At 39.0% G+C, this 23,239-nt stretch overlaps 1 protein-coding gene across 3 annotated transcripts in view; it reads left to right on the forward strand.

Moving 5' to 3' along the window:
* The window catches only part of PLSCR1 (phospholipid scramblase 1), a 33,308-nt gene extending 12,834 nt beyond the window's left edge, over positions 1–20,474 (forward strand). For 2 of the 3 annotated variants that reach the window (XM_081329205.1, XM_081329206.1), the window contains exons 4-9: positions 11,555–11,697; positions 14,957–14,999; positions 17,128–17,348; positions 18,716–18,877; positions 19,360–19,518; positions 20,085–20,474. In XM_081329205.1, the coding sequence (XP_081185331.1) occupies positions 11,555–11,697; positions 14,957–14,999; positions 17,128–17,348; positions 18,716–18,877; positions 19,360–19,518; positions 20,085–20,144 (788 nt within the window). In that variant the 3' untranslated portion in view covers positions 20,145–20,474. Of the gene's footprint in view, positions 1–11,554; positions 11,698–14,276; positions 14,478–14,956; positions 15,000–17,127; positions 17,349–18,715; positions 18,878–19,359; positions 19,519–20,084 lie in introns of those variants that run through there. The other variant, XM_081329207.1, reaches the window with a different exon arrangement.
* The last annotated feature ends 2,765 nt before the right edge of the window (positions 20,475–23,239 follow it).

Here is a 23,239-nt window from a genome sequence, read left to right on the forward strand (position 1 = left end):
TCATTTATGTAAAAGACTGTGGTTTTGTATATGTGTATACATGGAGGATCAATCAATTTCACAAATGAGTTTTTTCTTATTTTGCAGCCCATTAATTTTAATCAGTATCATTAATTCAATTCATGTTTAATTTTCTGTCTTTAACCTTCTGTTTATTGGCATGTGTGTAAATGCATATCTACCCATCAATCAACCCACTGCTGTACTCTTCATTGTTATGTATTGTAACGTAGCATGTTGTATAAAGTATATTTGTGGATAATGTTTTCCAGGGTCTCAATCTAGGACTGAGAAGTCATGCCTTAGCTTCTGAGCATAATCCAGAACTAGAACCTGAATCTCCCCACTCCTAGTCCAACATTTTAACCACTACATTGGCACTCTCCAACACATACAGACACAAAAACAATGTACACATAAAAGAATATGCTTGTTAAGGGAAAGAAATGCCAGTAAGATAGCATGCAAGATTTTGATATGAATTTATATCTGTTTTAGTGAATATTGATTGCCTACTGACTTAAATTCAGTTATTTTCTTTTGAGATAAAGATAGTAGTTTTGCCATGAAAGAGAACGCAAATCACTTGTGAAAATATCTTTTCTCAAATATTCCTCAAAATGTTGATAGATACCTTGACTACCTCCAAGCAGTATAAGGTAGGAATTAACAAGTCAGAGGAAGAAAATATAAAGAATATATGGATCTGATACCTTAATATGAATCCCTTATTGGACTGATTATACTGTGCTGCAGGCATGTTTCTCCCAATTTATCAGGAACTTCCTGGAAGGGTGTACTCTTTGCTATCCATTATGTAAAACTAAGTTGCATAGGATAATGATGCTGTGTAAATAAAGAGAGCAATAAGAATAGTAGAAGGTGTAGTTTTGTTAGCCTGTTGAAACAAATTGATTCTCCTGGTCTGGCAAGTAATTCAAAATGACATTCATATGAATCATGGCAACCATGGAATGGTTTTTTATATTCAAATAATAAAAGAGATACCCTTATCCCTTGGAAAAGGCATGCATCCAGCTATTGCAGTCAGTAAATCATTTGAATTTAAAAAGCCCTTGGGGAGAAGCATACAGCTTTTAGATTGTGGAAACATGGCCTTGTCTACATTAAAAAATGGTGACAATTTATTGGGCTTTGAAAATGGTGTGGGGGAAAAATTGCAAAGTGTACAGGACCATATCTTAGTGTACTTGGCTTGCATAAGATTTCAGCTTGAACCTTGGAAAGGATCTCTATCTGAAACCTTGGGTAGAGGTTAATACTGAGCTAAGTAAATTAATAATAACATAATACACTGTTGCTTCGTGGATTGAATATTGCATAATTGTCCAAGTGATTCATTTGTTGAACATAGCCTGGACAGATGTAGGCACAAAGCTAACCTTAATAAAAACACAAATTAAACTACCAATTCTTGGTGACTTCATGGACACAACCATGTCATTTTCAAGGCTATGAAACCAGTTTGCTGCTACTTCCTTCCAGAATGCTATAAATCCCATGTTTAGCCTATAGCCCTGGAATCCCCTAGGATTTATCTATGTCCTAACCAGATTTGCCCCTTCATGGATTACTGCCTTGTCATGGCGAAGGGGCTTGCATAATTCAATGAAGCTATGAGCTATGCCATGCAGGGCCACCCAAGACGGACAGGTCACAGCAGAGAGTTCTGACAAAATGTGATCCACTGGAGAAGAAATGGCAACCCACTCCAGTATATTTGCCATGAAAACCCCATGGACAGTACCAAAAGGCAAAAAGATATGATGCTGGAAGATGAGCCCCTCAGGTTGGAAGGCGTCCAATAAGCTACTGGGGAAGAGCAGAGGGCTAGTACTAGTAGCGCCAGAAAGAATGAAGCGACTGGGCAAAAGCCAAAAGGACGCTCAGCTGTGGATGTATCTGGTAGTGAAAGTAAAGTCCAATGCTTTAAAGATTTTTTCATTATAGGAACTTGGAATGTAAGATCCATGAATCAAGGAAAGCTAGATATGGTCAAACAAGAGATGACAAGACTGAACATTGACATCTTAGGAATCAGCGAACTAAAATGGACAGGAATGGGTGAATTTAATTCAGATGACAATCAGGTATACTACTGTGGGTAAGAATACCTCAGAAGAAATGGAGTAGCCTTCATAGTCAATAAAAGAGTAGGAAAAACAATAGTGGGATACAGTATCCACAAAATGACAGAATGATCTCAGTTCAAATCCAAGGCAAACCATTCAATATAACAGTAGTCTAAGTCTATGCCCCAACCACCAGTGCTGAAGAGGATGAAATTGAGTGGGTCTATGAAGCCCTACAGCACCTTATAGAACTAAAACCAAAAAATGATGTACTTATCATCATGGAGGATTGGAATGCTAAAGTGGAAGATAACCAGAATAACAGGCAAGTTTGGCCTTGGAGTACAAAATGAAGCAGGGCACAGGCTGATAGAATTTTGTCAAGTGAATACAGTGGTCATAGCAAACACTCTCAGACCATGAGCTTCTTGTTGCGAAGTTTAGGCTTAAACTGAAGAAGGTAGGGAAAAGCACTAGGCCACTCAGGTATGAATTAAATCATATCCCTGTTGAATATACAGTAGAGGTGACAGATATAAGGGAGTGCCTGAAGAAGAGGTAGCAACTAAAACCATCCTGAAGAAAAAGAAATGAAAGAAAGCAAAATGGCTGTCTGAGGAAGCTTTGCAAATAGCTGAGGAAAGGAGGGAAGTGAAAGGCAAGGGAGAAAAAGAAAGACACACCCAATTGAATGCAGAATTCCAGAGAATAGCTAGAAGAGATAAGAAAGCCTTCTTAAATGAACAGTGCAAAGAAATAGAAGAATACAATAGAATAGGCAGGACTAGAGATCTCTCCAAGAAAATTGGAGAGATGAAGGGAATGTTTCATGTAAAAATGGGCATGATAAAGGACCAAAATGGCAGGGACATAACAGAGGCAGAAGAGATTAAGAAGAGGTGGCAAAATTACACAGAAGAACTATACAAGAATGAGCTTAACGTCCCTGATAATCACAATGAATTGGTCACTGACCTCGAGCCAGACATCCTAGAATGTGAAGTGAAGTTGGCCTTAGGAAGGCTAAACAACAACAAAGCTAGTGGAGGTGACAGTATTCCAGCTGAGCTATTCAAAATCTTAAAAGACGATGCAGTAAAAGTGCTACATTCAATTTTCCAGCAAATTTGGAAAACTCAACAGTGGCCTCAGGATTGGAAAAGATCGGTTTACATTCCAATTCCAAAGAAAGGCAGTGCCAAAGAATGTTCAAACTATCGCACCATTGCACTCATTTCTCATGCTAGTAAAGTTATACTTAAAATCCTATAAGCTAGACTCCAGCAGTATGTGGAGCGAGAACTACCAGAAGTACAGGCAGAATTTCGAAGAGGCAGAGGAACTAGAGATCAAATTGCCAACATATGCTGGATCATGCAGAAAGCTAGGGAGTTCCAGAAATACATCTACTTCTGCTTCATTGACTATGCTAAAGCCTTTGATCATAACAAACTGTGGCAAGTTCTTAAAGAGATGGGAGTACCAGACCATCTTATTTGTCTGTTGAGAAACCTATATGCAGGTCAAGAATCAACAGTAAGAACTGGACACGGAACCACTGATTGGTTCAAAATTGGGAAAGGAGCCTGGCAAGGCTGTATACTGTCACCCTGCCTATTTAGCTTATATGCAGAGCACATCATGAGAAAGGCAGGGCTAGACGAATCAAAAGTTGGAATTAAGATTGCCGGGAGAAATATTAACAACCTAAGATATGCAGATGATACCACTCTAATGGCAGAAAGTGTAGAGGAACTAAAGAGCCTCTTGTTGTGGGTGAAGAAGGAGAGTGCAAAGGTTAGCTTGAAATTTAACATTAAGAAAACCAAGATCATGGCATCCAGCCCTCTCAATTCCTGGCAAATAGATGGGGTAGAAATGCAAGTAGTGACAGATTTTATTTTCCTGGGTTCCAAGATCACCGCAGATGGGGACTGTAGCCAAGAAATTAAAAGATGTTTGCTCCTGTGGAGGAAACCTATGACAAATCTAGACAGCACACTAAAAAGCAGAGACATCACCCTGCCAACAAAAGTGTGTATAGTCAAGGTTATGGTCTTCCCAGTTGCAATGTATGGCTGTGAAAGCTGGGCCATGAGAAAGGCTGAGCGCCAAAGCCTTTGAACTGTGGTGCTGGAGAAGACTCCTACGAGTCCCTTGGACTGCAAGGTGATCAAACCGGTCAGTCCTAGAGAGATCAACCTTGATTGCTCTTTAGAAGGCCTGATCCTGAATTTGAAACTCAAATACTTTGGCCACCTAATGAGAAGGAGGGACTCACTGGAGAAGAGCCTAATGCTGGGAAAGATTGAAGGCAATAGAAGTAGGGGACGACAGAGAATGAGGTGGCTGGATGGAGTCACTGAAGCAGTAGGCGTGAGCTTAAATGGACTCCAGAAGATGGTAGAGGACAGGAAGGCCTGGAGGAATGTTGTCCATGGGGTCACGATGGGTCAGACTCAACTTTGCAACTAACAACAACAACAAAACCAGATTTGATCCTGTTTAGCTTCAAAATCAGACATTGTATGCCAACAACTGAAGTATGTGACTTTGGATCAGTCAGTCTTTCTTGAACTAGCTCACTTCATAAATAATTGTAGAGATAAGAAAAGTAAATTGAAGAAGGAAGACAAAAGATGATGTAATTTGGCTTTATATTTTTGAAGATCGTTGAGTGAAAAAAATTAATTGAACCTTCAAATGTCAATAAAAAATATACTCTCAAAAGCAGTAAAATTAAAGATTAGTGCAAATCACAATTGAGTGGACTCAATTTCACTCAACTCAGTTTCCAGTTGGATGGTCTATTTTACATGTTTTTGGCCTACATGAAGAAAACACATGATTGGAAAATAATTGTCAGAACAATTTTAGCAAATGATTGTAGCAAACTTTCATACTTCCGTAATTTGATCTGGTTGCTGATGGAAAAGGAGAAGACATAGATTTTCTTTTTGTTTGAGTAAAATGAAACAAAGAACTGGAATAGGTGCCAAGAAGAAGCACACCATGACTGAGTCTACATATGAGGCCCAGTCATGCTTTGTTTTAATGTAGGTTTTTTCAATAAATTAGAATTGATTAGGTTCACACAAAATAATAGAAACCCAGTTTGACAAAGTGCAGTATATAAACATCAATGGGAAACCTGTCTTAATTTATGAAGGGCTACAAGTTAGTCCCTAGTCGGATGTAGTGAAAGCAATTGGGTTCAAGAAAATAGTGTCAGTAGTCCAATTTTTGCATGAAGTGTCACATAGCTTTTATGTGAAACATAGTCCTGTTTCTTGATGATTGTTTCCCCCTTATTACTTCAAGTCAGTGACTGCCAGGTGAATGCCTGGACTAGTCCCTGCAATTTCTTGAAAAGATTTCAGAATTGGTTTGCCATTGCCTCCTTCTTAGACCTGATAGAAAGTGATTGGCCCAAAGTCACCATCTGTTTTGTGCTTAAGATGGGTCTAGAACTCATGCCTTAACTACATACAAAACTCACTCTTCCAGTAGATTAGCACAGGAGAAACCAATCAGTCTCTGGATCTCAAATACTATGATTTGAGGGAACCCCTCCCCATGGTCATGTGACTGCACTTCCCATGCTTGGCAAATGGGGCCATTTTTATGGCTGTTTGCAGTGTCCTATAGTGATGTGATCGCATTTTATAGTGGTTTTGCTGGAAATTAGCATTTACTTCCAGTTTTTGACAAAGCTGTGCCCATTTGCTTAACAGCTACAACAGAAAAGGTCATAAAATGAGATAGGTCATGTGACCAACCCACTTTACAACTGTCACAAGTTATGACCATGATAGGCAGGCACCACTACTACTCAATGTGATGAAAAAAATGCTTAAAAATGATATAGATCATGATTTATTTATTTATTTTTATTTTTATTACATTTATATCCCGCCCTTCTCCGAAGACTCAGGGCGGCTTACAAGCTTAGCAGTAGCCTTCATTCTATGTATATGCCTGCTTGTTAGGGCTTTCACACACACCCCAAGCGGCATTATTACAAAGTCAGCTTATTGCCCCCAACAATCTGCCTTTATAGAAATAACTTAAGACAGTGCCTAATATTCCTACCTCCTATTTTCCCCACCACAACAACCCTCTGACCTGGTTTAGCTGAGAGAATGTGATTGGCCCAAAGTCACCAAACTGGCTTTCATGGCTTTCATGCTTAAGAATTTACAATCTCTAGGTCAGCACTACTAGATGAATAAGTGGTAATAATAACAAAATGCTGCATGATCTTTCTTTGGAACAGAACTTCATAATCAAGGTGCATTGTCACCACAGAAAAATTTCTCTTTTTTACCTGCTGCCATGTTAATTTTTAAAAGCAGGAGCAATCAAAAGAAAAAAAAACCACTTTAATTTATGCTGGAAAGAAATCAATAAGCAGTGAAAATCTTCTAAAACCTGTCTGCATACAATATAGACATAGTAGTCTTCTTTTCTCTAGGTATCAGTACAAACATATAAACACTACAGACATTTAAAAGGACATACATCATATATGGTATAATGTTCATCCTGTTCTTTCCTCGCTTGTAATTGAGAAGATGGTGCCATATTAGTGTAATTTATCATTATAAGATATCAAACAGATACCCATTGTATGCCTCATTGTAGGGTGAGGGAGAAGAAGAACTACATTGCATTTCAAATTCTACGTAGGCATATACTGTATGCTTTTTTTCTTTCCTTTTTGATACATCCTGGACATTGATAAACCTAAATGTCTATGTAGATTCTGTCATCCAGATCATGGCTGCCCAAAGGTGCTTTTTCAGGAGGCAACTGGTCTGTCTTGTTTTTCTTTGAAAACATTTCACTTCTCATCCAAGAAGCTTCATCAGCTTTACTGGATGGTAGAAATGGAAGGATTTACCGTATTTTCCGGCATATAAGACGACTGGGCGTATAAGACGACCCCCTACATTTCCTGTTAAATTATAGGGTTTGGGCTATACTCGCCGTATAAGACTACCCCTCTTCCAACGCACACCAAATAAAAATTAAAACACATCAGATTTGATTTTAATATAGTAATTTTAATTCAAATGCTTATGACATGCAGGTGCTTAGTAGGAAAACTGTCACTTATAAACATAATTTAATTTAATTTAATTTATTAATATTTCTATACCGCCCTTCTCCCGAAGGACTCAGGGCGGTGTACAGGGCAAGAATAAAACACAGAAATTTACAAAAGATAAAAGGTAATTAAATACATGCCCAGTTAAAAAATACAGTTAATACATACTAAAAACCCCAATAAAAATAGTAAAAACCCCACCAATCCCCCCTCAGGCCAGGCCGGCTTGCTCGAACAAGTATGTTTTCAAATCGCGGCGAAAGGAGCGAAGATCGGGCGCCGTCCGGAGCTCAACCGGTAACTGGTTCCATAGCTCCGGGGCGCCCACAGAGAAGGATCTCCCCCTGGGGGCCACCAGTCGACATTCTCTGACCGGTGGCACCCTGAGGAGGCCCTCTCTGTGGGAACGCACAGGGCGGAGGGAAGTAGACGCCGGCAGCAGGTGTTCCCTAACGTACTCCGGACCCCTGCCATGTAGGGCTTTAAACACCATTACTAGCACCTTGAATCTCACCCGGAAGACAACTGGCAACCAATGCAGCTCACGGAGCAGAGGTGTGACATGGGAGTATCGGGAGACTCCCAACACAACTCTCGCGGCTGCATTCTGCACCAGTTGGAGCCTCCGGGTGGTCCTCAAGGGAAGCCCCATGTAGAGAGTGTTGCAGTAGTCTAGACGAGAGGTCACGAGCGCGTGAGTGACCGTGCATAAATCATCCCGGCTTAGATAGGGCCGCAACTGACGCACCAGGCGAACCTGGGCAAAAGCCCCCCTAGTCACAGCCACCATGTGATCTTCCAAGGTGAGCCGTGAATCTAGGAGGACTCCCAAGTTGCGAGCCCTATCTACGGGGGGTAATAATTCACCCCCCATAGAGAGAGATGGAATGTCTGAATAGACCTGGGATGAAGGTATGCAAAGCCACTCGGTCTTGTCAGGGTTGAGTTGAAGTCTGTTCCTCCCCATCCAGACCCGAACCGCCTCCAGGCAATGGGACATCACGTTGAGGGCATCACTGGGGTGGTTTGGGGTCGAAAGGAAAAGCTGGGTATCATCAGCATACTGATGATACCCAACTCCAAAACCACGAATGATCTCACCCAGCGGTTTCATGTAGATGTTGAACAGGAGAGGCGAGAGGACCGACCCCTGAGGAACTCCACAAACGAGAGACCTCGCGGTCGACCTCTGCCCTCCTGTCAACACCGACTGCGAGCGTCCCTGGAGATAGGAGGAGAACCACTGCAAGACCGTGCCTCCCACTCCCAATCCCCTGAGACGCCGCAGCAGGATACCATGGTCGATGGTATCGAAAGCCACTGAGAGGTCTAATAGGACTAGAACAGAGGAATGACCCCTGTCCCGAGCCCTCCAGAGATCATTCACCAGCGCGACCAATGCCGTCTCCGTGCTGTGCCCGGGCCTGAAACCCGATTGGTACGGGTCTAGATAATCCGCTTCATCCAGGACCAAAGGGAGCTGATGCGCCACCACACTCTCAACAACCTTCGCAAGAAAGCAAAGGTTGGAGACCGGACGAAAGTTGTTCAATACAGCTGGGTCCAAGGCAGGCTTCTTGAGGAGAGGCCTCACCACCGCCTCTTTCAAGACGGCAGGGAAGCTACCCTCACTCAAAGAAGCTGATATAACTGCTTGGAACCAGCTGAGTGTCCTCTCCCGGGCTGCATAAACCAGCCAGGAAGGGCACGGGTCCAATAAACATGTGGTGGAGCTCAGCCTCCCCATAATCCTGTCCACTTCCTCCGGAGTCACAGAATCAAACTCCTCCCAGGTGATATCGACAAGATCGCCCATGTCCTGATCGTCAGACCGGTCCGAATCCGAGCGATTTTGTCCGACAGATAATGGTTAAACTCCTCAGCACGACCCTGCAAGGGTTCCTCCCTCACCTCTTGATTAAGGAGGGAGCGAGTCACCCTAAACAGGGCGGCCGGGCGATTATCTGCGGACGCGATAAGAGTAGCGAAGTGATTAGACCTCGCCACCCTTATCGCAGCGAGATAAGACCTAATATAGGTTCTTAGTCGCAATCGGTCGGATTCGGATCGGCTGGACCTCCAACCGCTCTCTAGGCCCCGTCTCCGACGCTTCATCTCCCGGAGCTCCGCGGAGAACCATGGAGCTCGACGGGATCTGCATCGGGTCAGGGGCCGCAAGGGTACAACTCGGTCAAGCGCCTCAGTGGCTGCCCTTTCCCAGGCTTCCACTAAGGCATCTGCCGAGCTGTGAGTGGGGGAGGCAGGTGGGGACCCCAGTGCTGCCTGGAACCTCTCGGGATCCATTAAGCGTCTGGGGCGGTACCATCTAACTGGTTCCACACACCCACGGCGGGGGGTAGCAAAGCGGAAGACCAGCCGCAGGAGATGATGATCGGTCCATGACAGGGGCATAATAATTGGGGAGCCCCCACCAAGATCATCTAACCACCGACCAGATAGAAAAACTAGGTCAAGGGTGTGGCCTCCCTCATGAGTCGGTCCTGAAATTACTTGCGTCAGGTCCATGGCCGTCATGGAAGCCATGAACTCCCGAGCCAACTCAGATGATCCTCCCAGAGATGGTAGATTGAAGTCCCCCAAAACTATAAGTTTCGGGAACTGTTTGTCATCAAACATGTAAACATAAAACAGTGCAAGTGGATTAAATAATAATAATAATAATAATAATAATAATAATAATAATAATAATAATAATAATAATAATAATAATAATAATAATAATAATAATAATAATAATAATAAGAAAAAGAAAAAGAAGAAGAAGAAGAAGAAGAAGAAGAAGAAGAAGAAGAAGAAGAAGAAGAAGAAGAAGAAGAAGAAGAAGAAGAAGAAGTAGTTGTTGGAGGGGACCTTGGAGGTCATCTAGTCCAACCCCCTGCTAAGGCAGGAAACCCTATACCATTTCAGACAAATGGCTGTCCAGTCTCTTCTTAAAAAGTTCCAGTGTTGGAGCATTCACCACTTCTGGAGGCAGGTTGTTCCACTGGTTAATTGTTCTAACTGTCAGGAAGTTTCTCCTTAGTTCTAGGTTGCTTCTCTCCTTGTCTAGTTTCCATCCATTGCTTCTTGTCCTTCTTTCAGGTGCTTTGGAGAATAGCTTGGCTCCCTCTGCTTTGTGGCAGCCCCTGAGATATTGGGTCACTGCTATCATGTCACCCCTCACCCTTCTCTTCGTTAAACTACACATACCCAATTCCAGCAACCGTTCCCTATTTTCCTAATTCACTTTTTCACTTTTCCTAATTCACTCTAAAGCTTTCCCTGCACAGAGCCTTACGTAAAACCAGCTGCCTGCAATTAGTGCAGGTTCGCATCCCACCAGGCTCAAGATTGACTCAGCTTTCCATCCTTCCAAGGTAGGTAAAATGAGGACCCAGATTGTTGGGGGCAATAAGCTGACTTTGTAATAATGCTGCTTGGGGGGGGGGGGTGAAAGCCCTAATAAACAGGCATATACACAGAATGAAGGCTATTGCTAAGCACATTGATTTGTGCTTTAAATTGTAAGCCACCCTGAGTCTTCGGAGAAGGGCAGGATATAAATGGGATTTAAAAAAAAAAGACCAAATGGGAGATCCGCTCCAGGTTTTCCAGCCAGCCCGCCCAGTTCCTGAGTCAAATGTGTCCTTAGAGCTAAGCCGTTGCTCTGGCTGCTGCCTTCCCCACCTGCCTTTCAAGTTGGGATATACTACAGCTGCTCTTCATCTTTAGAAAGAAAGATGCCCAGACCCCAGCCTGTAAAAAATCAGAGACTGCAGCTTCTTCTCCAATTGGTCCCGCTTTCCCTGCGCAGACTAAATGGGAGATCCGCTCCAGGTTTTCCAGCCAGCCCTGTCCCTAAATTTTCAGCACCCGGCGTATAAGACGACCCCTGACTTTTGAGAAGATTTTCATTGGTTAAAAAGTAGTCTTATATGCCGGAAACTACGGTATATTCCTTGCAGACAGCTCATCCCCAACAGCCTGCACCTGGCTTCAACAGTGAAGGGACACAGGGCAGCCAAGAAAACTCCACGCCCATTTGTACTACTCAGGTGACCCTGAGGACACAGCTAAACCTCCACATAGCCTCAATGACTCTCTAAAAGAATGCAAATGACTAGCTGTCTGCAAGGAATATAAATCCTTCAATTCCCCAACATCCAGTCAGAGCGGAAGAAGCTTCTTGGTTGAGAAGCAAAACATCTTCAAAGAAAAACAAGAAAGTTCAGTTGACTCCTGAAAAAGCACCTTTGATAAACCCAATTGCACAAACATAAAACAAAAAATTCTGCATGCACTGCATATTTTTTCAAAAACATTGTTTGTTTGTTACATCTTTTCCTAAAAGGTGCTCCTGCACAGCCTCCGTATGCATTTCCTACTGCTTATGGAGCTCCATCACCCTATGGTCAACCTGCTCCCCACGCTGTTTGGATGCCAGAACCACCATCTCTTCCAAATTGCCCTCCTGGATTGGAATATTTAAGTCAGGTATCTCCCTCTCCTTCTACCTGATAAAGTATAACTGAGAATTTCTTCAAAATGTGTGAAAACAGTTATTCTTATCTTGATAAATAGTTTTAAATACAGGGACCATAGGTCCTTTATTATAAAGGACAGTACTGTATTTTAGAAGGCTGCACTTTTGAGTTATTTATTTTTCAAAAAGTCTTATTTTGCCTTTTTTTAGTCCCTTAACTTTTACTGTACAAAAAGCTCACCACTTAATTCATGGTTTTCGACATTTATGAGGAAAATAGGGAAACTGAACTGTATGTTTAAGATAAATTTACATATACTTTTCTATTTTAGTTATTTTTATGAGAATATTAATTTTGGTAATTTTTTTCTTGGCTTTGCTATTTATTTTCCTTTGTAAAGCAAAGGATAAGCATAAATATTTTTTTAATCCTTAGAGACTTCCTTTTTCAGATTTATCTTTTATTCTTTCAAGGAAGAATGGTCACTGAAAGTATAGACCATTCATTCATTTATGGTGATGATGATGATGATTTATTAAATTTATATGCTGCCCAATTCCTAGCAAATCTGGGAAGTCCGTAAATGATTAAATATTAAAACAAAAAAATGACACAACCCAAAAAAGAATAAAGATATCAGAGATAACAAACCTGGATGGGAACAGAGAAAAGAAAGAAGGGGGAACTTCAATCATGCTCATCAAAATTTTGGGCAAATATCCAAGTCTTCGGGGCCTTTTGAAACATCAGTAGTGGGGGGGGATGTTTGACTCTCAAAGGGAATGTCCTTCTAGAGGGCACTGGAATAATGCAGCCCCTATTCTAAGTTTTTGGATATGAGTTTTTCCACCTATGCATAAAGATGCTTAAATTTGAACCTGAATAGTCCTCAATGCAAGGCATGCACTCATTATATTAAATATAAGCCTAGTTATATTTAGAATAAATCCTAGGACAAAAACATGTGCTGAAGCCTGAGAAGTCAAAGCTAGAACAGGAGTGTTTCTGCACTTCATGACACTGCTTAAAGTGTGTCCCATTCATTTAGAAAGATGACAACACTGGTGTATAGGCTTCGAAGAATCGCTATGAGAAGACAATGGAATGAAAGGACAACTTTATTTGATAGTGTATCAGAAGCTGCCAGAAGATTGGAATGGTATAGAGGACTTCTATACGAACTAGTCCTGATTCTGTTTTTATAGTTTGATTTGTGAAAGTTGTTGCTTCTATTTGTCAGGGGAGGATTATTACTCCCCTATCAGAGGGCGACGAACTGTGGTCCATTTGATGCATGGTGAACATCAAAGAAAGAAATCCGAGGCATATTCTACTGTATATAAAACTTTACTTGGAAAGCAAAAGAAAAGCTCCTAGCTGACTACATCTCTCATCAGACAGAATACAAAGTAAAAGAGAGAAAACTTTTGTAGACATGCACACTTAGGAGAACAAAACAGAATAAAACCATAACATGGCTGAAACATGTGACATTCACTATGGTTACATGATAAGACAGTAACACAGGTGCAGAGAGCAGGGGAAAATGTACAGACAGAAATTTATTTATTTTTTTTATTTTAATTCCATTTATATCCCGCCCTTCTCCGAAGACTCAGGGCGGCTTACAAGCTTAGCAGTAGCCTTCATTCTATGTATATGCCTGCTTATTAGGGCTTTCATACACCCCCCAAGTGGCATTATTACAAAGTCAGCTTAATTGCCCCCAACAATCTGGGTCCTCATTTTACCTACCTCGGAAGGATGGAAGGCTGAGTGAACCTTGAGCCTGGTGGGATGCGAACCTGCACTAATTGCAGGCAGCTGGTGTTACTTGAGGAGGCATTAGCCCACTGCTCCACCAAGGCTCAATGAACAAAGCTGGCAAAACTAAAAAAAACGCAGTGACATCCCCGTCTTTTGTCAGCCACACAGATCTCAGATAAGGCACATCTTGTTATGCAGATACTCGTGCTGAGCTGTAGGAAGTGGTTTGTTCAGCATATCAGCAATCTGGTCATGTGTAGGCACGTACTGCAATTTAGCAAAACCTTGTTTAACTACTTGTCTTTTATTTTGGTAATGGATGTCAATGTGTCTAGACCTGGAACCTGTAAAGCGATTGTCAGATATGTAAACCACAGATTCGTTGTCTTCCATCACAGTGAGCGGTCGAATCGGAGGTGTCCAGATAACTGTGACTAAAGCATCAAACCATGTTAGAGAGTTACCTGCATCTGAAACACAAGCATATTCAGCTTCAGTAGATGAACAAGAAACAAAATTCTCTTTACGCACATGCCAGTAAACAGGACATCCATTTAAAAACATCATGTAACCTGAAGTACTTTTACGTGATTGCATGTCACTCGCCCAATCAGAATCTGCATAACAACATAACTCTGCATAGTCAGATAGTAACACAGGTGCAGAAAAAACACAGTGACACTATTAACATTGACAATTAGAAACCAGACAAAACTGGTGTGCTTTAAATGTGTTGGACCTGCAACATCTTGGATTTCCAGTTGACATGCTTGTGTTTCAGATGCAGGTAACTCTCTAACATGGTTTGATGCTTTAGTCACAGTTATCTGGACACCTCCGATTCGACCGCTCACTGTGATGGAAGACAACGAATCTGTGGTTTACATATCTGACAAGAATGGATATTTTAGAGTGATGGTCCAGCATATCTGGAGGGGATCAGAGTTGGCAGATGCTGAAATAAGATTCCTCTTTAATTCTGAAAATTTTATCAAGATGAAAATAACTTCATTTTGTTTCCATGTAAGGCACTTCTCTTAAATCATGAGGTTGATAACTTACAGACTAGTTTCAGAATGAATTGGTTGATTATAAAAAGGTAAAGGTTCCCCCGCACATGTGTGCTAGTCGTTTCCGACTCTAGGGGCCGGTGCTCATCTCCGTTTCATAGCCGAAGAGCCAGCGCTTGTCCGAGGACATCTCCGTGGTCATGTGGCCGGCATGACTAGACGCCAAAGGCGCACGGAACGCTGTTACCTTCCCACCGTAGTGGTCCCTATTTTTCTACTTGCATTTTTACATGCTTTCGAACTGCTAGGTGGGCAGAAGCTGGGACGAGTAACAGGCGCTCACTCTGCTACGCGGCACTCGGGATTCGACCCGCCAAACTGCCGACCTTCCGATCGACAAGCTCAGCGTCCTAACCCACTGAGCCACCGCATCCCTCTTGGTTGATTATACCTCAGTTCTAATATTTATTTTTTAACACATTCTTCTAACAGATTGATCAGATATTAATCCACCAGCAAATTGAACTTCTGGAAAGTAGGTATTTTATGTTATTTGGTATTCATGGCTTAGAAAAAATTCAGATGAATGTACTATTTCTTTAGTAGTCTTCATATGTAAGAACTATTAATATAACTATATATATTTTCTACATATATTTTCTATTTAGTAATAAAAATAGCTGCTTAAGCACAATATAATTCTTAACTTTGATTTGGTTTGTCTTATTTGTTAGAAGTGTTGCACTGTTGTGCTAGTTATTTAGCTTGAGTAGTTAATGGCAAAAAGTCTCTAATGATGACAAAAATGCTATTTCTTGTGTTGTAAGGTATAGTTACACTTAAGCACTAGGAGGTAGAATTTGATTGGTTTCATCCTACAGATAGTCCTCAACTTACAAACACAAAGGGAACAGAATTTCCATTGCTAAGCAAAGCAATTGTTAAATAATTCATACCTGATTTTACAACCTTTTGCCACAATTGTTAAGTGTATTGTGTAGTTTTTAAGTGGCTTTTCCCATTGACTTTGATTGTTTGAAGCCAGCTGGGAAGGTTGCAAGTGATGATCACCTGAACCATCCTAATACCTGCTGATTGTCAATTGCCCAAATTTTGATCACATGACCATAGGGATGCTATGACGGTTGTAAACATGAAGACCAGTTGTAACTTTAGGCAGTTGCTAAACAAATGATTGTAAGTTGAGGACTACCCATATTTGCCTTTTTCCCCCCAGATGTGTTTAGCCAGATGATATTCTGTGGGCTTCATACCTACCACCAAAAATTGAATTCATGGACATCTGCATATAGTTCAATAGCTATAGAAGCTCTCCAAATCCTGATGTTTAGTCATGTTGCAAAAAGATATATTAGAATGCTATATACAGTTATCTTCTTCTTAAGTTCTCAGATATATACATTGATTGCACATTATGTCATGTCCCCATGTATGGAATTATATATAACCAAAGAGTTCCAATCCAGTCAAATTGGTGGTCAGTGTAAATGAAAAGACTATCCACATCCATGGGGGGAAAATCAAGAATTTCCAATCTCCAAAAGATGAACTCAAAAAGGAATAATTTTATATTATTTGTATATTACATGCTGTATGGTCACTGGAAATTGTTTTACTTTTTTTGGTCCTGGGACATACTGTTGTAAATGAAAACAACCTTATTTCTATATTGTCACTTGGGACTTTAAAAAAAAAAGGTGAAGTTCCCTTTGAAGGAAGAAAAAGTGATTATTTCCCCACAGTACCGTAGATTGGAAATAAGTTATTTTAGTTGCCTCAGCATTGACTTGGGGAAGGGAAACTCTAATCTTGTTCTCTGAGTCCTGGAAAAAGCTGAGAGTATTTGTTCCATTAATTCCCTCTGGTTCCAGAAAGGTGAGCCAGAAATTGACTTTCTAATCTGGCCTGCCAGACATACAATCATGGCTAATGGACATGTATATAAGCGTGTGTGTTTATTCAGTCCCAAACATCCTCCTCGGGACCATCCTTATTCTCTCCATGAGCTGCTTTCTCATTGACCTGTTTCTTGAATGCCAGTGGAAACCTTTGTGCAGTGAGACTTTACAGTTCTGCAAATATTCCTAACCAAAGTTTAGTGAAAGGAAATAAGAATTTTCTTCAAATCTTCCTTTTCAGCACAGGGAAGCTAGACTAAATTTTTGCCTGTCCCACAAAGCACTCCATGAACTAAATGTGATTGTTATTAAAGATAAATGGAATGAAATTATCTATAGTTGATATGATTTTTCCTCTGATCACATATTTCATATATTTTGTCACATCAAAAATTAGAAATTAAAAGTCCAATTATTTTGGGGAAAGTGGGCAGTTGGAGGTTTTAGGAGCACATGCAAGTCTGTTGCTTTAAATTGTGACTTTCTAATGAAGGGATTGGAGGTGCTTTGGGACATTGTATTAGGAGCTAAAACATCCTAGTATCATGCATAATACCATATGAAATATGATTGCAGGGTATCATTTCTCTTTTTATGTTTGTCCTTCTCACTGTCCCATATCTTTAAGTAGAACTTTGCAGATTATTTACTTGACATACATTAGTATAATTGGAAAAAGGAATAGCTTAACAGTGAAATATAATTGACCAAACAGCTTTATGTATGTATGTTTCTTTGTTTCAGTTATTACTGGCTTTGAGACTGCCAACAAATATGAAATTAAAAATGCTTTGGGACAAAGGGTGTATTTTGCAGCTGAAGAAAATGACTGTTGCACTTTGAACTGCTGTGGACCATCACGACCATTTACGATGAAAATTATGGACAATATGGGCCGGGAAGTCATAAACCTCATACGACCTCTGCGGTGTTCTAGTTGCTGCTTTCCTTGCTGTTTACAGGAGGTGACTCCCTTGATGAAATATGCCTCTTTTGGCAAACCCAATTTAAGACCCTCACAATAATGGATATTAATTTGGGACACAGCCAATAAAATAATGTTTTTTTAAGTTCTTACACAGACTTTGTATTTACTTTTAAGCCACTTCCCTGTTTTTCTTAAGTTTACTTCAAAAGCCACCATTTCCTTCATGATTCTTCATTCTTTTTTATGTTGTCACATTGCCTTTGACTTTTCAATGTCAAATTCTATATTTGCTGGGCCCTTTTTCTATGAAAGAACTTCGTTTCAGCACCTTTTGATGCCATATGAAAGTTGCCCTTTAATGGAGCAATCATGGACTTCAATATTCCTCCACAGTGGTAATTTGGAGAAAGGAAAATTTATGTGGAGTATCATAAGTATGAAGGTATAATCTTGTGCTGTCTCTAAGATAAAGATCTTATTTAAGCAACAATGACATATTTTTGTGGTCTTCTGGTTCCTAGGTCAGCACCTTGAGCACTATACCAAATTGGTTCTACAAGTAATTGTAGACAATACTACTTTGAAGTTAAAAAAAAACCTCGAAAGAAACCCAATATAGGAAGGACAACTTTACACTGTCTTATCCAATCTACGTGGCTGCAGACTTCAGACATTCCATATAAGACTTTAATCTGACAGGCATGCCTTAAATACCATTGATGATGAAACTTAATTGCCTGCTGTTCTTCTGTCTGGATACTCCCATCAGTGCAGTTATTTCTGCTTCTTACTTGAATATCTGGATTGTTTAAAAATGCCTTTTGATTTTCATAAATCAGGTTCCTGGATTGGGTGGAGACCTGTATGTGACGAATTGATTGTCACTTGGTGCATTGAATTCAGGCTGAACAGAAATAAAAATACAGGAGAATTTTTGGCATGATCAGTGGATGCAGCCTCATTTTTAGGTGCTTAAAAGTTTAATGGAGTCCAGCCTGTTCAGTGCTTTGGAGTTGTCTGACTTTCTGTACCTTGTAAAGCAGTGTGTTAAAATTGCTTGTTTTGTTTTCCATACTGGCCTTTGAATTGGTTACTAGGTGTGTACTCTAAACCATAGGTAGATATAGGACAAAAACTAAATTTAAACATAGTATTAAACTGAACTAATTAAAAAATAAGGTAGTCCTTACATATTTAATAATTTTGGTATTCTCATGTTTTAAAAACTTGGTAGCACCTTCTTAAGGAGTCTGCATCCAAGACCGTATGTCACTTAAGATTTCAAGAAAGAATTATGAGCAAGTGTATTGAACAAGAACAAACTTTTTGTTATAAATGTATTGTCTTTTTAATGAATGTTATGCAGACCTAACTGTTTTATATCTTTTTTTATATTTTATAAAGATTGAAGTTCATGCTCCCTTGGGCACACCAGTTGGGTATGTTAAACAGACCTGGGATCCTTGTTTGCCCAAATTTGTAATCCAGAATGAAGCCCAAGAAGATGTACTCAAAATTGTTGGGCCCTGTGTAGTTTGCAGCTGTTGTTCAGATATTGATTTTGAGGTGAATTAATTAACACTAGAAGTTCATATTCTACTTTTTAAGACATTAATCAATAAAACCCTGCCTGTTTTATTGCTTGGAACAATGGCTTGATGGCATAGTATAAATCTTATAGTTCTTCTATATGGAATATTTACTAGTTGACAAATTTCCTGCATCAGGGGGAAAAATCATACATAGAATGGCTTATATTCAGAAAGTATCTTCTTTTTGATAAAATGGAATGAAGAGCAAGGAATATTTTAAACTTTCTGAATTTTAGACTAACTTGTTTTAAAATATCTTAAAACTAGTATTGTTTTAATAATATTGTAAACATTTCCTAGGACTATTGAATATTGATTTGATTTCTGAAGATATTTCTTTACATTTATTTCATTATTGCACTATTTTTCTTACTGACTTGAAATAGTGATATCTGCTTCAAGATATTTGAATTTTCCATATTATAAAACATTTTCTCTATTTTCCCCCCAAACTAGGTGTTATCTTTAGATGAAAACAATGTTGGAAAAATTTCCAAGCAGTGGACTGGTTTTGTCAGGGAGGCTTTTACAGATGCTGACAACTTTGGAATCCAGTTCCCAATGGATCTTGATGTAAAAATGAAAGCTGTTATGCTTGGAGCTTGCTTCCTTATAGTAAGTATAATATTCTCAGATGCTGTATTATTCACTAATTGTGTAATACGGTATAGGTTTTTAGTGTAATATACCAGTGGAATTCCTAATGGAATCTACTATAAGAGCCTGAACAGAGCTTGTTTTTGAACCATCAGGAGAATTGCTAAATTCTTTTGACTGCCAGAGGAGGCAATCTAATTATCTCAAGTGTTAAGTTTGCTAGCCAGTTCTGGAAAGAAACTTCCAAATTACCAAAGCACACTGGATTAGATAAAATTCTTAAGGCTATGAAATGGGCTGCCAACAAAGTTGCAGTTTTAAGGATGGAAACAGCACATGTTGTAGTCTTCTCTACACTTTCCAACTTCAACACTCATTAGATTAGAGATATTGGCATCCATAGCCCCAATAATTCCTCAGAACATGAGGTTTGAGGAAGTTATCCTGTGGTATGTTGATTTCAATGAATCCTACCATAAGGATTTTTTCATTAAAAGAAAACTGCTAAGTAAAATAGAAGAATGTCTGAATTTTAGCAAGCAATTTTCTTAATTATTCTGTTTGTTTGTTTTTCTTCTCAATAGGATTTCATGTTTTTTGAACATACAGGACAAAATCGGCAACAACGTGCTGGGGTCTGGTAACAGAGTATAATCTTCATTGTAGGAGCTACCAGGGAAGCAGTTTCATCATTTTTATTTTCAATGGACGTCTCTTATAAGAGATTTTCATTAAACATTATTTTTCTTTTGCCTTCAACATCATAAGGTTTCAAATTACTTCCAAATTATGAAGTCTATTTTAGAATTAATAGTTTCATTGATTATATTTTTATATTAAAAGTGAGAACTTACTCCTGTATCCTCAACATTCTTTCAAATAGTGCTAATGTTAAATTTTGTATTGTAACTTGAAGTAGTAATCAAATTTATATTTTGTACATAGTGAATATATAAAGTGGACTTTTAAAATAAGGTTTTTGTGTTTTGAGTATCTTTTAAGATAGATCACATTTCCGTTACAATACACATCGAATCTGAGAATGTCCAAGACTAAATAGGTGTATATGCACAGGATTCACTTGATTAAATAACCTTCAGTTGGTAAATTTCTGGTTTCAAGAACAATTTTAGCAAAAGATGAATTGCTCCTTAATAAGGTTTTAAAGACCATCAATATGAATAATGCCTACCATGTGAGATATGGAGTATTGATGTTCTAATCATTTCTAGTAAATGAATGTAGAGTCTACCAATGACTGATATATTTTTTAAGAAAGAAGACCATATTGTTGCTCTGTGTGCTAAAATCCAATCTAGATTATTTTATGGACTTTGCACCCTCCCTCTAAATTGTATCTGCTTTTTGACTGGGTCATGATAAAACATTTTAAGGAAAAGGTAGCTACCTAACCTAATGTTATCAGAGTTGTGTCCATTTTCTGGAGAATTCTATTATTAATCAAAGTAATGTGCATTATGCTTCTTAATAACTCATCTTCTAAATGACCTTTCTGGTAATCTAAGGGAATCTGGAAAATAATTAACCCTTTGGCAACCCTTGTTCAGATTAGGAGGAAAGCTCCAACTCAGTTGCTTAATCAAAATGTTTCTTCCTTTCATTGTCCCTTTCTCACTCTCTTTTGTTACTGTTTATCACCTTTTGATCCCACAAATTTTATTTATTATTACTTCTTTATTTTACTGGATTTATGGGCTGTTCCAATTTTGAGTGAGTCAGTGCAGACTACCTGTCAATGTTTGCAGCATTGATATAACTGTCTCATTAATCAGAACCATGACACTACCTCTACTAGCACAACTTTTGCTTCAGGATAGAAATTCCTGGAAAAGGAGAAGGAAAGTTCCATATTTTGTAAATACTGTCCTCTCTCAATGGCTGAAATCACTCAGAAAAAAATACAGATAGGGACAGATAAACCTACCTTTTTCTCATCAGTTGGTACATTTTTGGCATACTCTAAAACAGGGATGTCAAACTGCCGGCCATTTTCATCATACCAAAGCCACGCCCACCCCATTGCTGGCAATGCAAAAAAAAAATCTCGATAGGTCGCAACACGTCACATGACGTGGCAAGTTTGACACCCATGCTCTAAAAGAAAACTTGCAGTTAGATCATCTCCCACTGGAGTTGAAACAACCAATATGACTATCAAGTGTCCTTCAGGATTAAATATTGTTTATAAAACCATTAAATATTATTTGTGGTACATTCCACATACCTTCTCAATTGTTTATTATTAGATTGCCCTTATAAATTGTCAATAAGTTGAATATGAATAAATTTATTATTCATAGTTTTATTTTTAGATGTTTAAAAAGCATAGGCCTATTTAATAATTTATACTGTACAGGGACCAGCACAATTAATGCTATAAAGTTTATAACAATTTATTTAAAATGGATTTTTAAATAAAATTATGAGTTCTAGTCACTGTTTGCACCAAGTACAAAACAAAGCAAGAAAATTCTGGTTACTGTGGCTTTTTTCATACTTTTAATTGTACCTGACAAGAAATGACATTTTAGCCCCACAAGACTGGGTCTTGTTGAAGCCTGGACTGCAATAGTTACATATTTGAAGATTATTCTATTCCTCTCTAAATAGGATATTGTATATTTTGCTCATGAAATGCAACATGTTGCAATATTACAGATAAGTTGCCACAAGGATTATTCTCTCCTGTCACATCATAGTAACTATAAATAATTAAGGCTTCCTTTGGAAGCTATCAAAAGTGTAATTACTTCAACCTGCAGAAGGCTATCACAAAGAATTCTCCTAAGAATTGCTTTAATTCTTGTTTCCCACCACACTTCATGGGTCATACCTGACAATCTACAGAGCAACAATAAATGCTATTTTCTGTTGAGTTACCAGTCAGTTTACACAAAGTATTACACAGTAATGATGATGTTTAGAAACTAGCAGCCTTTATCAATAAAATCATGAAAACAAGATGATTTGCTTATTTAAAAGTTGTACATACACTTTCCTTTAAAAATCTCTCTTTGGAGAAGCTTACTTCCAAAGGTGATGTGGAACCCCACTCTTCTGGCTTTCTTAAAGAGTGTTAAGAACAGGTCCTGTCAATTGGCATGGGGACCAAAGGGTGTTATGTAACCCTGGGGATGGTTGGTGATGTGAGGGTGTTCTCTTCACCTTTTTAACTTTTAATGTAATCCGATGTTTTAACTTTGTTTTTAACTTGGTTCTTATTTATGTTTTTCTTGTAAGTAGCTCAGAGTCACTTGAGTGAGATGGGCAGTACAGAAATGTGAGGAATAAATGAATGAATGAATGAATGAATACAATATTCAAATATGGAAGAAATCATATTTTTCTGATTATGTAATTGAAGTTCAATTCACTGCTTAGAGAAAATACAGGTAGTCCATGACATATGGAATCTGGCCATTACCGTTGTTAAGTTGTAATGGTCATAAGGCAGGTCACCACATTTTTAAAACTGGACACACAAATATTAATAAGTAAAACAAACAAATACATAAAAGAAGTGAACAAATCTTCCTTTTTATAGCATCTGTGCCATAGTTGCACAGTAAATGTCAGGTCTGAAAAATGTCAGGTCTGCTCTATGGTGTATCATGACATGTAGACAATGTATGTTGTGATTTGATGTTAACTGGATAATGGACGTCTACAAAAATGAAGATATTTGTGTCTTGAATCCCTTTTTTGGCAAAGTCAAAAT

The sequence above is a fragment of the Vipera berus genome, assembly GCF_964194415.1.
Source record: "Vipera berus genome assembly, chromosome: 5".
NCBI classification, from domain to species: Eukaryota; Metazoa; Chordata; class Lepidosauria; order Squamata; family Viperidae; genus Vipera; species Vipera berus.